This window comes from Chenopodium album, chromosome 1, assembly GCF_948465745.1.
Source record: "Chenopodium album chromosome 1, dcCheAlbu1.1, whole genome shotgun sequence".
NCBI classification, from domain to species: Eukaryota; Viridiplantae; Streptophyta; class Magnoliopsida; order Caryophyllales; family Amaranthaceae; genus Chenopodium; species Chenopodium album.
The window spans coordinates 86,755,387-86,769,733 of NC_137834.1; the positions used below are offsets into that span (position 1 = coordinate 86,755,387).

The 14,347-nt window shown below is 36.8% G+C and overlaps 1 protein-coding gene across 2 annotated transcripts; it reads left to right on the forward strand.

The window, feature by feature from the left end:
* The first annotated feature begins 378 nt into the window (after positions 1 to 378).
* On the forward strand, positions 379 to 5,858 carry LOC145624775 (transcription factor bHLH121-like). Of its 2 annotated transcripts, none has more exons than XM_081677865.1 (5): positions 379 to 746; positions 1,279 to 1,415; positions 4,632 to 4,759; positions 4,838 to 5,296; positions 5,377 to 5,858. In XM_081677865.1, exons 1-5 carry the CDS (start codon positions 676 to 678, stop codon positions 5,521 to 5,523), a joined length of 942 nt encoding a protein of 313 aa, XP_081533991.1. In that variant the 5' UTR covers positions 379 to 675; the 3' UTR covers positions 5,524 to 5,858. The 2 variants fall into 2 exon arrangements, with proteins under 2 accessions (XP_081533991.1, XP_081533997.1); XM_081677871.1 differs by having other exon boundaries at positions 1,294 to 1,415.
* Positions 5,859 to 14,347: the final 8,489 nt, after the last annotated feature.

The window sequence follows — 14,347 nt, forward strand, 5'->3', positions numbered from 1 at the left end:
ATAAATGAATAATGAATGGTATTCATTAACAATCATTATACACCAATAATCATTGATATATGATCCATGATTTTACAAATAATGATTGCTCTCTATATCCAAGATCCAATTACACTTTGTCTAAAACCTGTTAATTAGGGTGGTTACCCTAAACATATGCATATAGACAAAATGGTCAACTACAAAGGTTTATTTATGGAAATCTAAAATTCTATGGTAATGCCTAAACCTAAAGTATATTACTTTTTATATTATTTATATTCAATAATTTTATTTACATCCAATAATAAAGTCAACTATGATTATGATTTGTAAAATTACTTAAATTCTCACCTCAGTACACTGTACATATCCCCCCCCCCCCCCCCCCCCAAAAAAAAAAAAAAAAAAAAGGCGTGTGCACGCCACAATTACATTTTTATTTTATGTTTCATAATTTTCTGGGTTCGGTTCATCTTCCATGTGATCTTGCAAGTGAAGGAGGAGACAACAACAAACAAACACAATTTTTTTGTAATTTCTTACTCATTTTGTATAATTTTCTGTACAAAAAGTGTAATCAAAAATCAAAAATTTTACCCACTTCCAAAAAAAAAAAAAAAAAAAAAAAAACCTAGTTTAATTTAGTTTATTTTGAAGTAGAATTAATTGGGAAATTAATACTACTACTAAAGTATGGATCAGTGGCAAACTGATAAAGTTTGTCAACCTCTTAATCCATCCCAAAGTTCCCTGTTTGATTCCAGGTTTTTTTACTCTATCTCTCTTAGTATTATTATTTTCTGGGTATTTATCTGCAAATTTTAGAATTGGGTTTCAGTTTATTTGTGTTTTTCTTATTGTTTTCTTGATTTTGAAGAATTTGAAAATAGGGATTTTTTAAATTAGTTGTTAAGTAATTAAATTGATGAACTATATAGAAATTGTGGTTCAGTAAATTGGAAGAACTATGGGAAATTCTGGAGAAAGTTGCAATTTGTAGAACAAGTAAATGAAGTAGATATTTAAGTGAAGTAATGTGACATGATCATATATATATTGTTGAATTTTTGCTTTGTCAAAGTGTACTAGTTAATTTATACTTTTATAATTGAACAAATTTTATCATTCTTTAGGTTAATTATGTAGCCACATTAATGAGAAGTAGTTGTGGGTGGAAAATGAGAGGAAATTGATAGCCCTATATTGAATGGAGGAAAGAATTCCCATGAAATTAATCAACCAAGGTGAGCCTTTGATTAGCAGAGGAAAGGATTGATTTGTATTTTTTTGTTTTAGTCTTTTGTTTCATAGACAAAGGCCTGAGCCAGAAGTAAAGGATCCTGTTGCTGTACGAAAGGTTCAGAAGGCAGACCGGGAAAAGTTGAGGAGGGATCGATTAAATGATCAATTTCAAGAGCTTGGTAGTGCTTTAGGTAATCTATACAGTATTTTCTTTTGTACATACTTCTCCCTTGCTGATTTGTTGCCTTCATATTATCATCTTTGTGGTATTGGTGTTATTGGAAAAACGTAATTGATAAGTTAATGTTATACTATGATACTGTTGGGAGTAAGAAGTGCTCGAGGCTCCAGAGGGGTAGTATACACTATGCATATCATTGCTTTTAAAAAATAAAATATGACGACTCTCAATGCCATGACACCACACTAGCACTACTACTATTTACAATTAGCCACCTTTCATAGCATGGGAGTTGGGCTTGGGTTAAGATGAGACAATGAGTGGCTCTCCAAACTATGAAAGCACACAAACCTTTAGAGACACTGCTACTGTTAGAAATCAACCAATCTTCCTGACTGCTCCATTGCTTGAATTTCTTGACAATTAGAAGCACTCAGACCTTTATAAGGCCTTATGATCCCAATTGCTAGACGGATAAACAAGGAATCCTAGGAACCTCTTACGCTAATATTTCATACAGAACGTACGCAGGTATGCTACATATATCCCCAAAAAGGTCTGCTTGAGAAATTTGCTTATCTGATACACAACTTAGAGGAATATTTCTGACCTTGCTCTTCTGGATTTTAGCTGTTTTGTAGTCATTTGACCTTCCTCTCTTACCTAGACTTTTCCAATGTAGGTCTTTCATAAGTTGCTCTCCGCTAGTTTTACTGGTCCAGAGGTAAGGGATTGTCATCAACAAAGGACAACTTTAAGTGAATGATTAGTTTGTCAAACATCAAATCCAGTGTTTTCGTCTGCCATACATTGCAACCTGCATTCTAAAACATAATTGCCATTGCAATTTTTTATTCTTTCATGGGGATTTATTTATCTCATTTTTTAATCCAAACAAGACTTAATGTAGTTAAAGTGCATGACTGTCTGAGTGAGAGTATGAACATAAAGAAGGTTATTGAAATTTTTTTGATGGGAGTTTAATCAGAGACATGATTGGTGACTTTTAATGCTATTAGTTCCTGAGTGTTTACATCAAATCTGTGATACATCTGGTTCCATAGCTTATATAACACTTGTTTTGTGAGAAAGGACTTCAAAAACTACTCCCGTTTCAAATAATGGACCACATGTTAATATGGTAGTAATTTGTCAGAAAAAACCTATTATAACCCCCTTTTTGTCAGAAAAAACCTTTTAAAATTTTTTTGGCCAAAAGAAACTTGTTTCAAAAAAATTTTTGTTCAAGACAACCAAAACCTCTAATTAAACTAATTAGCCTCTGATTACCCCTAATTAATTACTTAATCTTATTTAATTATTTAGAAATAACAAATAAATTGATAAATTAAAATAAAAAAAAACTTAAACCACCCCCAACCCCATCACCACCTGCCACCCTCCCCCTTCCACCTCCCCTAGTAGCAGCCACCCCCACCCTCACCCCTGCTGGCAAACAGAATCCCTACCCCCCGCACCGGCAAACCCCCGCCCTACGCCTCCCTGCGTTACCCTCTTCTTTCCTTGAACCACCACCCAACTCCGACATCGACTAAGCCTCCTCTCCTAAGGCTGGCCTACCCAGCCCAACCCACTCCACTGCACCGATAGGAGGGGTAGGGGGGGGGGACTTTGCCGGCGCGGGGGAAAGGGGAGGGGTGGGGGGTTCTGGTGGCTGGCGGGGGTGGCAGCTGGTGATGGGGTTTGGGGGTGGTGTATGTTTTTTTTGTAATTTATCAATTTATTTATGATTTTTAATTAATTAAATAAGATTAAGTAGTTAATTAGGGGTAATCAGGGGCTAATTAAGTTAATTAGAGGTTTTGGTTGTCTTCAACAAAAAAAAAAATAGAAATAGGTTTCTTTTGGCCAAAAAATTTTTAAAAGGTTTTTTCTGACAAAAAGAGTGTTATAATAGGTTTTTTCTGACAAATTTTCCAAACATTTATTAGGTGTTTTGAGTTGCAAATTGCAATGTGTAAATAACATACTTCGTATTTCTTGGGAAGGAATATTCAAAAAAGGGGATTTTGATTTAATATAAAACTATCATTGTTGTAGAAGTTGAAATGATATAGTGATATAAATTAGTGGTTATGCATCACCGTGGTGATTAAAAAAAAATGGTTTCGCTCCCCTTTTTAAATCATATACACCTCTGTTTCATATTATTTGCAACGATTAAACATTTTCTATTCACACTCACTCCCCTTTTTAAATCATATACACCTCTGTTTCATATTATTTGCAACGATTAAACATTTTCTACTCACACTTGATGTCAACGTCAAATCGTTGCAAAAAACATAAAACAGAGGTAGTATTTTTGGCCGTGAAATTAGACTATTTTATCTTACTCTTTTTTCTTTGTTTTTCTCTAGTTTTCGTTGTTAATTTCAGTAAATTTACACAAGTAGTGTAGATTTACTAGTCTCCCTATGGTATAGTTGTTGGTAGTTGGTGTAGTTGTTTGCCCCCCCTTAGGGATTATTGTACGGTAGGGTTATAAAAAAATCTATTATCTTCAACCCTACAATCGATTTGTTGGTAAAGATTCGCACGGAATCGCAAAGGTTGTCAAATTTTCAGATACGTTCAAATGATGAATCAAATGAAATCATCCTCTTGGCTACAATAAATCGTTTGACCGTCTCTGTAAAAAGTCTATATATTCCAGCGATGTGTGTAAAGGATGTACAAAAGTGTAAGATCTAATCAACGATTGTAGCTTCAATGAAGAATTCCTTTGTCTGATTTAATAAATTTATGTATTTGTTAAATTTAGATTTCATTTGTAATGCCATATAGCTTTTTATTAATGGATTAATTATTTCAAAAATAATATAGATTAGTGGGTAGTTTGGAGCTAGATGAGTGATAGTTATAAAGGCAATGACAGTTTTTCTAGTAGCAGTTAGCGAGTAAAAACCATGTAAAAGATGAAATGTAGTGTTCAATTAAAGTACTGGTTTCAAGTAGATGTTTGAGGTTGAGGCTAGTTCCATTTCTTGCTACATCACACTCCACTACCATCCCAGCCCCCAAAAATCTAAACCAAAAGCTAGTTGTCCTGATTCCTGAACACACATTTTAAAGAACTACCTTCACACTGCCAATTTTTCTAGTAGAACAACTAACCCCAACTATTTATTCCTATAATTGGTAGTTGGTTGACAAAGATTATTAGCTGTAATTTTTTCTGACATAGATTTTCACCCTTATCCAGATCCAGAGCGGCCTAAGAATGATAAAGCGACTATCTTGACAGATGCCATCCAAATATTAAGAGATTTGACTGCTGAGGTCAACAAACTAAAAGCTGAATGTGCTACCCTCTCAGAGGAATCACATGAGGTGATATTTGCGCTATTCTTTGTACTTAAAAGCCTTTGAGATCATCCTAGTGCGTTTCTCATGAGTTGATTGCAACAGTTGACCCAGGAGAAAAATGAGCTTAGAGAAGAGAAGGCATCCCTGAAATCAGACATTGAGAACCTCAATGCTCAGTATCAGCAGAGACTCAGGGTAGTTTACCCTTGGGGTGCTGTTGAATCTTCCGTTGTTATGGGGCCACCTTACTCATATTCGCTACCTATGGCAGTGCCCCCAGGTTCAATTCCAATGCACCCATCTCTTCAGCCTTACCCTTTCTTTGGAAGCCAAAATGCTAGTACAATTCCTAGCCCCCACCCAGCTTTTATGCCATACCCAACGCCTCCAAACCCACATGTTGAGCAACAACCCATTCAGCCTGCATCCACTTCTCATGTATTGAGCAAACCAAGCAAAGGTTCAGACAGTGGAAAAGCCAGACACCTTGAAAGAACTGATGATTCCAGTGATGTAGCGACAGAGCTGGAACTGAAGACGCCCGGTTGCGGGCAGCAGCAGGTTAGTTTGACCAGTGTAGTTTGCTTCACTGTTTAAGCTATATGGAAAAATGCATGACTAGGATTTTCACGTTTATGCAGGAATCTGAAGATAGGAAGGGCAAGCATTCACAAAAGAAGGAAAAAAGTGCCACGGATGGAGGCTCTCCAAGTAGATTTTCCTCCAGTCATGGACCTCAAGAGAGTTCTTCCAATAGTGTAAGTCACATTCCAAAGTCTGACAAATGAAGCAGTTTCCCTTGTCCTTTCTCTTGATTAGCTGCTAACAACATTCCGGAAAAATTCAACTATTACCAAACAAGGATAGAACATTGGGCAAGCTTGGTTGTGGGAAACATATACTCCCTTACATGTGTTACCATAGTTAGAACCTGACTTAGATCAATCTGGTGGCTGTGGCAAGGCTTGTTTTGACGATTCATTGTTACTTTGTCTGTAAAAAGTAATCATAGGGACCTAAACTAGCATCTTTGCAATATTGCCTGTAAATTTCAAATTTGATACTTCGTGTATTTGTAGTTTTCATGATTCCTTATGGAACGCCGTGTGCATTTCATAGTTTACCTGATACTCTGGTTTGTCCTCCTTGATGACCATCTGGTGACCTGAACTTCTGCATGGGAGTTATTGCGGACTTGCAGTGTGATGACAATGTTGCAGAAAATCTGGATCAGAGTGTTACATTGGAACATAGACTGCATCAATAAAATGGGACTTTACTCCATAGTTTATGCAGGTTGAAGAGGAAGTCCAAGCTGCTTTCTTGGACTGACCTTGTCCTATGTCAAAAACATACATTCCTTGCTCAACCGCCGGACTCTAAAAAGGGCTTCATTTGCATTTGCAGAGAAGAATCGGTACCCAGAAGGAAGAACATAAAATATTACTGGAAAAAAGTCTCGCTGCACTCCCCTCGGCTCCTCCTGGGCAGTTCTTGCTCTACTCTTCTTGATTTCTTTTCTATCCACTGTCAACTTTGGGGAAGTGGTTTTGATCACATAAGCAGTGAGTCAGTAACAGCAATGTGATGCTGGTGGTATAGTTTAATAGTGAGCTTTTGTCATGGGATGGTTAGTTTTTGTTTAAAATTAGTAGAAGTTAGTAGTTTGGATTTGATCATGGGGTTACGAAAGCGAATGACAGTTAATAAGTCCGGTTACACATAGAGCTGCTAAAAGTTGACCTGGCCCGAAGTACCGACTCAAACCTGATTATTAACCGACCCATTTGAACTCGAAAAAATGGTGATCCAAACCTGACCTGAAACCAACCCTAGACCCAAGTTGACCCGAGTATGTGAGACCCGAACCCGAACATGAACTGACCTGGAGATGACCCGACCTAAATGTAACCCGTAAATTATTGATCCGAATTGAACCTGACTTGAACCGAAATTGACCCATACCCGTTTTAACCCGTCAATACCCGAATTTAACCCGATTTGTTATTAACCTGACCTGAATTCAACCCGACCAGTTCCTAAATGACCTGAATTTAACCCAACCTGCTACATACCCGACCCAAAATCAACCCGACTTGTTATTTACCTGACCCTAAATCAACCCGACTTGCTATTGACTCGACCCGAATTTTACCAGATCTATTACTAACCCGACCCAAATTTTCAACCCGGTCTATTACTAACCCGACTTGAAATCAACATGACTTTTTTATTGACCCGACCTAAATTCAACCTAAATTGTTCCTGACCCGATTTCAAATCACCTTAAATGCAATTTAAACCACCTTATTATTGTTGATCAAAGCATTTTGTCTTGGGAGACGAAGTCGGTCAAAAGAAAGGAGCATTATCCTCAAATTTAAGAGTTAAATAGATAGTATATATTTGTTGTATGGTCAAAGGAGATAATTATCTTCCTAAATTATAAACTATAGTTCCCAAATATATTACCATATATATTATAGTCAAAGGAAATAATTAGCTTGATAAAAATGATAATTATCTAGTTATAGTTAGTTGAACCCGAATATGACCTGACTTAGAAATGACCTGACATGATTGTAAACTGCAAATTATTGACTTGAACATAACCTGACTTGACTCCGAGAATGACCGGACTTGGAAATGACCCAACCTGATTATAACCTGCAAATTATTGACTTAAATTGAACCCGAATTGAACCCGAGAATGACCCGACTTGAAAATGACCCAACCTGATTATAATCCGCAAATTATTGACTTGAATCGAACCCGACTCAAACCCGAGAATGACCCGAACTGATTTTAACCCACAAATTATTGACTTGAACCGAACCCGAGAATTACCCTAACCCGTTTTAACCTGTGAAAACCCGAATTAAACCCGACATATTGTTCACCCGGCCCGAATGTAACCCGACCTAAACCCGACCCAAACCCGATAACAAGTATGACCCGACGTGACCCAACTCAAGCATGACCCAACCCAAACCCGACCCACATAGTTTATGGAATTAATCTGAATTGATCCGATCCGAGTTGACCCGACCCACTCTTACCGACTCAAACCCGACCCGTTTACCCGAATTGATAGCCCTACTCGAAACCTCCAAAATTTCTCAATAAGCATGGATATAAGCCTTCAATTTTGGAATTTTTTTTGACTTTTTCACCCGGAAATAAAAATTGCCGAAATGTTTACAATGATCCCTATTCCCTAATACCCTCCGACAGTCCAATTGGCTTGGTGGAACCATCCAATTTGCCTTTAAACGACCGATTTACCGGTTTACAATTTGCACCGATTTAATTAACTCAAGCTTATTACGAACATTTATGACAACAAATAATGATCATATATGGTTTCATACGGCATTATATGATCCCGAGATGTACCCCATAGAATTTCAAGACTTTTCGACACTAGGCCCCGAAACCTCCAAAGTTTCTCAAAAAGCATAGATATTAGAGCATCCCCATCAATGAGCATTTTTTTGCTCATGAGCAAAAATGATGAGCGAAAATGGTAAAAGATGTCCCCCATCAATGAGCATATTGAAAAATGCTCATGAGCAAAATGAAAATTGCTCATAGGATGAGCATTTTTTAAGATGAATAGTAATCATGTGGGGTCCACAATGCACGTAAAAAAAAGAATAAAAAATAATATAGTAGAGAGAAATATAAGAGGGTATTAGAGAGAAGATGTACTAGAGAGAAAATGGGGAAGAAAATTTTTTTGATCATTGGTAGGATAAAAATATGATCACAAAAATGCTCATGGGTTGAAAGAGAGAGAAAGTGGGTAGAGAGAGAATGAGGAAACCAATTTTAGCTCATTGTTGGGAATGCTCTTAGCCTTCAATTTTGGAATATTTTGACTTTTTTTCGCCCGGAAATAAAAATTGCCGAAATGTTTACCATGGGGTAATACCCTCGGGGAGTCCAATTGGGTGTGTGGAACTATTCAATTTGCTTTTAAATGGCCAATTTACCGGTTTACAACTTGCACCGATTTCATTAATTCAAGCCTACCACGAACATTAATTTCAACAAATAATGATCATATATGGTTCCAAACAGCATTATATGACCCCCAAGATGTATCCCATAAAAATTAAAGACTTTTCGACACCGTGCCCCGAAACCTCCAAATTTTCTCAAAAAACGTGGATATTAACCTTCAATTTTAGAATTTTTTGACTTTTTTACGCCCAGAAATAAAAATTGCCGAAATGTTTATCATGACCCCTAATACCCTCCGGGAGTCAAATTGGGTGGGTTGAACCATCCAATTTGCCTTTAAACGACTAATTTACCGATTTACAACCTGCATCGATTTCATTAATTCAAGCCTACCACGAACATTTATGACAACAAATAATGATCAAATTTGATTTCATACGACATTATATGAACCCGAGATGTATCCCATATAATTTCAAGACTTTTCGACACTAGGCCCCGAAACCTCAAAAATTTCTCAAAAAGCGTGGATATTAGCCTTCAATTTTGGAATGTTTTGACTTTTTTCGCCCGGAAATAAAAATTGCCGAAATGTTTACCATGGTCCCTAATACCCTCAAGGAGCCCAATTGGGTGTGTGGAACCATTCAATTTGCTTTTAAATGGCCTATTTACCGGTTTACAACTTGCAGTGATTTCATTATAATTCAAGCCTACCACGAACATTAATGACAACAAATAATAATCATATATGGTTCCAAACGGCATTATATGACCCCAATATGTATCCCATAGAAATTAAAGACTTTTCGACACAAGGTCCTGAAACCTCCAAAATTTCTCAAAAAACGTGGATATTAACCTTCAATTTTAGAATTTTTTGACTTTTTTTCGTCCGGAAATAAAAATCGCCGAAATGTTTACCATTGCCCCTAATACCCTCCGGGAGTCCCATTGGGTGGGTTGAACCATCCAATTTGCCTTTAAACGACCAATTTACAGATTTACAACTTGCACCGATTTCATTAATTCAAGCCTACCACGAACATTTATGACAACAAATAATGATCAAATATGGTTTCATACGGCATTATATAACCCCGAGATGTATCCCATAGAATTTCAAGACATTTCAAAACTGAGCCCCGAAACCTCCAAAATTTCTCAAAAAGCGTGGATATTAGCCTTCAATTTTGGAATATTTTGACTTTTTTTCTCCCGAAAATAAAAATTGCCGAAATTTTTATCATGACCCCTAATACCCTCCTGGAGTACAATTGGGTGGGTTGAACCATTCAATTTGCTTTTAAATGGCTAATTTACCGGTTTACAACTTGCACCGATTTCATTAATTCAAGCCTACCACGAACATTTATTACAACAAATAATGATCATATATGGTTCCAAACGGCATTATATGACCCCGAGATGTATCCCATAATAATTAAAGTCTTTTCCACACCGAAACCTGAAACCTTCAAAATTTCACAAATAGCGTGGATATTAACCTTCAATTTTGGAATTTTTTGACTTTTTTTTCGCCCTGAAATAAAAGTTGACAAAATGTTTACCATGACCCCTATTACTCTCCGGGAGTTCAATTGGGTGGGTTGAACCATCCAATTTTCCTGTAAATGACCAATTTACCGATTTACAAGTTGCACTGATTTCATTAATTCAAGCCTACCACGAACATTTATGACAAAATTAATGATCTCATATTGTTTCATATGGCATTATATGACCTCGAGATATATCCCATAGAATTTCAAGACTTTTTCATACTGGGCCCCGAAACCTTCGAAATTTCTCAAAAAGCGTGGATATTAGCCTTAAATTTTGGAATTTTTTTACTTTTTTTATCCTAGACATAAAAATTTCTGAAATGTTTACCGTGGTCCCTAATACCCTCAGGGAATCCAATTGGGTGTGTGGAACCATTCAATTTGCTTTTAAATGGCCAATTTACCGATTTACAACTTGCACCGATTTACCGGTTTACAACGGCCAATTTATTTAACTTGCACCAAACCCGACTTGAACTGAAATTGACCCAAACCCGTTTTAACTCGTCAAAAATCAGAATTTAACCCGACTTGTTACTTACTTGACCTGAATTCAACCCGACGAATTCCTAACCCAACTCGAATTTAACCCAACCTGTTACAAACCCAACTTGTTATTGACCTGATTCAAATTCATCCCGACTTGTTATTGACCCAACCTGAATTTTACCATACCTTTTACTTCACCAACCCAAAAATTCAACCCGATCTGTTACTAACCCAACTCGAAATGAACACGACTTGTTATTGACCCGACCTAAATTCAACCCAAATTGTTCCTGACCCAATTTCAAATCACCTAAAAATCAATTTAGACCACCTTATTATTGTTGATCAAAGCATTTTGTCTTGGGAGACCAAGTCGGTCCAGGCCAGTAAAAGAAAGGAGCATCATCCTTTATATTTAAGAGTTAAATATAGTATATATTTGTTGTATTGGTTAAAGAAGATAATTATCTTCCTAAATTATAGATTATAGTTCCCTAATATATTGCCATATATATTATAGTCAAAGGAAATAATTAGCTTGATAAAAATGATAGTTATCTATTTATATTTATTTGAACCTGAATATGACATGACTTGGAAATAACACGACCTGATTGTAACCTGCAAATTATTGACTTGAACATAACCCGACTTGAATCCGAGAATGACACGACTTTAAAATGACCCAACCTGATTATAACCCGCAAATTATTGACTTGAACTGAACTCGACTTGAACCCAAGAATGACCCGACTTGAAAATGATCTGACCTGATTATAATCCGCAAATTAATGACTTGAACTGAACCCGACTCAAACCCGAGAATGACCTGACCTGATTCTAATTCGCAAATTATTGACTTGAACTGAACCCGACTCGAACCCGAGAATTACCCTAACCTGTTTTAACCCGTGAAAATCCGAATTAAACCCGACCTATTGTTCACCCGGCCCGAATGTAACCCGACCTGAATCCGACCCAAACCCGATAAGAAGTATGACCCGACGTGACCCGACTCATGCATGACCCAACCCAAACCCGACCCATATAGTTTATGTAATTAATTTGAATTGACCCGACCCGAGTTCACCCGACCCACTCTTATCGACCCAAACCCGACCTGTTTACCCGAATTGACAGCACTACTCGAAACCTCCAAAATTTCTCAATAAGCGTGTATATAAGCCTTCAATGTTTACCATGATCCCTATTCCGTAATACCCTCCGAAAGTCCAATAGGATGGGTGGAACCATCAAATTTGTCTTTAAACGACCAATTTACCGGTTTACAACTTGCACCGATTTAATTGACTTAAGCTTACCACGAACATTTATGACCACATATAATGATCATATCTGGATCCAAACGGCATTATATAACCCCGAGATGTATCCCCATAAATCTCAATACTTTTCGAAACCGAGCCACGAAACATTCGAAATTTCTCATAAAACGTGGATATTAACCTTTAATTTTAAAATATTTTAACTTTTTCGCCTGAAAATAAAAACTGCCGAAATGTTTTCCATGGTCCCTATTACCCTGCGGGAGTCCAATTAAGTGGGGGGAAACATCCAATTTGCCTTTGAACGACCAAGATACCGATTTACAACTGGCACCGATTTCATTAATTCATGCCTATAACGAACATTTATGACAACAAATAATGATCATATATGGTTCCAAACGACATTATATGACCCCGAGATATATCCCGTAAATTAAAGACTTTTCGACACCGGACCCTGAACCTCCAAAATTTCTCAAAAAGCGTGGATATTAACCTTCAATTTTAAAGATTTTTGACTTTTTTTCGCCTGGAAATAAAAATTGCCAAAATGTTTACCATGGCCCATAATATTCTCCGGGAGTCCAATAGGGTGGGTTGAACCATCCAATTTTCCTTTAAACGACCAATTTATCGATTTACAACTTGCACCGATTTAACTAATTCAAGCCTACCACGAACATTTATAACAACAAATAATGATCATATATGGTTTCATACGGCATTATATGACCCCGAGATGTACCCAATAGAATTTCAAGACTTTTCGACACTGGGCCCCGAAACCTCAAAAATTTCTCAAAAAGCGTGGATATTATTAGCCTTCAATTTTGGAATATTTTGACTTTTTTTCGCCCAGAAATAAAAATTTGTTGAAATGTTTACCATGGTCTCTAATACCCTCCGAGAGTCCAATTGGGTGGGTTGAACCATCCAATTTGCCTTTAAACGACTAATTTACCGATTTACATCTTGGATCGATTTCATTAATTCAAGCCTACCACGAACATTTATGACAACAAATAATGATCAAATTTGGTTTCATACAGCATTATATGACCCCGAGATGTGTCCCATAGAATTTCAAGACTCTTCGACACTGGGCCCCGAAACCTCCAAAATTTCTCAAAAAACGTGGATATTAGCCTACAGTTTTGGAATATTTTGACTTTTTTTCGCCCGAAAATAAAAAAATGCCGAAATTTTTACCATGGTCCCTAATATCCTCAAGGAATCTAATTGGGTGTGTGGAACCATTCAATTTGCTTTTAAATGGCCAATTTATCGGTTTAATTTTGCACCGATTTCATTAATTCAAGCCTATCACGAACATTTATGACTATAAATAATGATCAAATATGGTTTCATACGGCATTATATGATCCCGAGATGTATCTCATAGAAATTAAAGACTTTTCGACACCTGATCCCGAAACCTCAAAAATTTCTCAAAAAGCGTGGATATTAGCCTTCAATTTTGGAATATTTTGACTTTTTTCGCCCGAAAATAAAAATTGACGAAATGTTTAACATGGTCCCTAATACCCTGAGGGAGTCCAATTCTGTGTGTGGAACCATTCAATTTGCTTTTAAATGGTCAATTTACCGGTTTACAACTTGCACCGATTTCATTAATTCAAGCCTACCACGAACATTAATTTCAACAAATAATGATCATATATGGTTATAAACGACATTATATGACTCCGAGATGTATCCTATAGAAATTGAAGACTTTTCGACATCGGGCCTCGAATCCTCCAAATTTTCTCAAAAAACGTGGATATTAACCTTCAATTTTAGAATTCTTTGACTTTTTTTCTCCCGGAAATAAAAATTGCCGAAATGTTTACCATTGCCCCTAATACCCTCCGTGAGTCCAATTGGGCGGGTTGAACCATCCAATTTACCTTTAAATGACCAATTTACCGATTTACAACTTGCATCGACTTCATTAATTCAAGCCTACCACGAACTTTTATGACAACAAATAATGATAAAATATGGTTTCATGCGGCATTATATGACCCCGAGATGTACCCCATAGAATTTCAAGACTTTTCGACACTGGGCTCCGGAACCTCCAAAATTTCTCAAAAAGCGTGGATATTAGCCTTCAATTTTGGAATGTTTTGACTTTTTTTCGCCCGGAAATAAAAATTGCCGAAATATTTACCATGATCCCTAATACCCTCAGGGAGTCCACTTGGGTGTGTGGAACTAGAGTTTACAACTTTCACTGATTTCATTAATTCAAGCCTACCACGTACATTTATTTCAACAAATTATGATCATATATGGT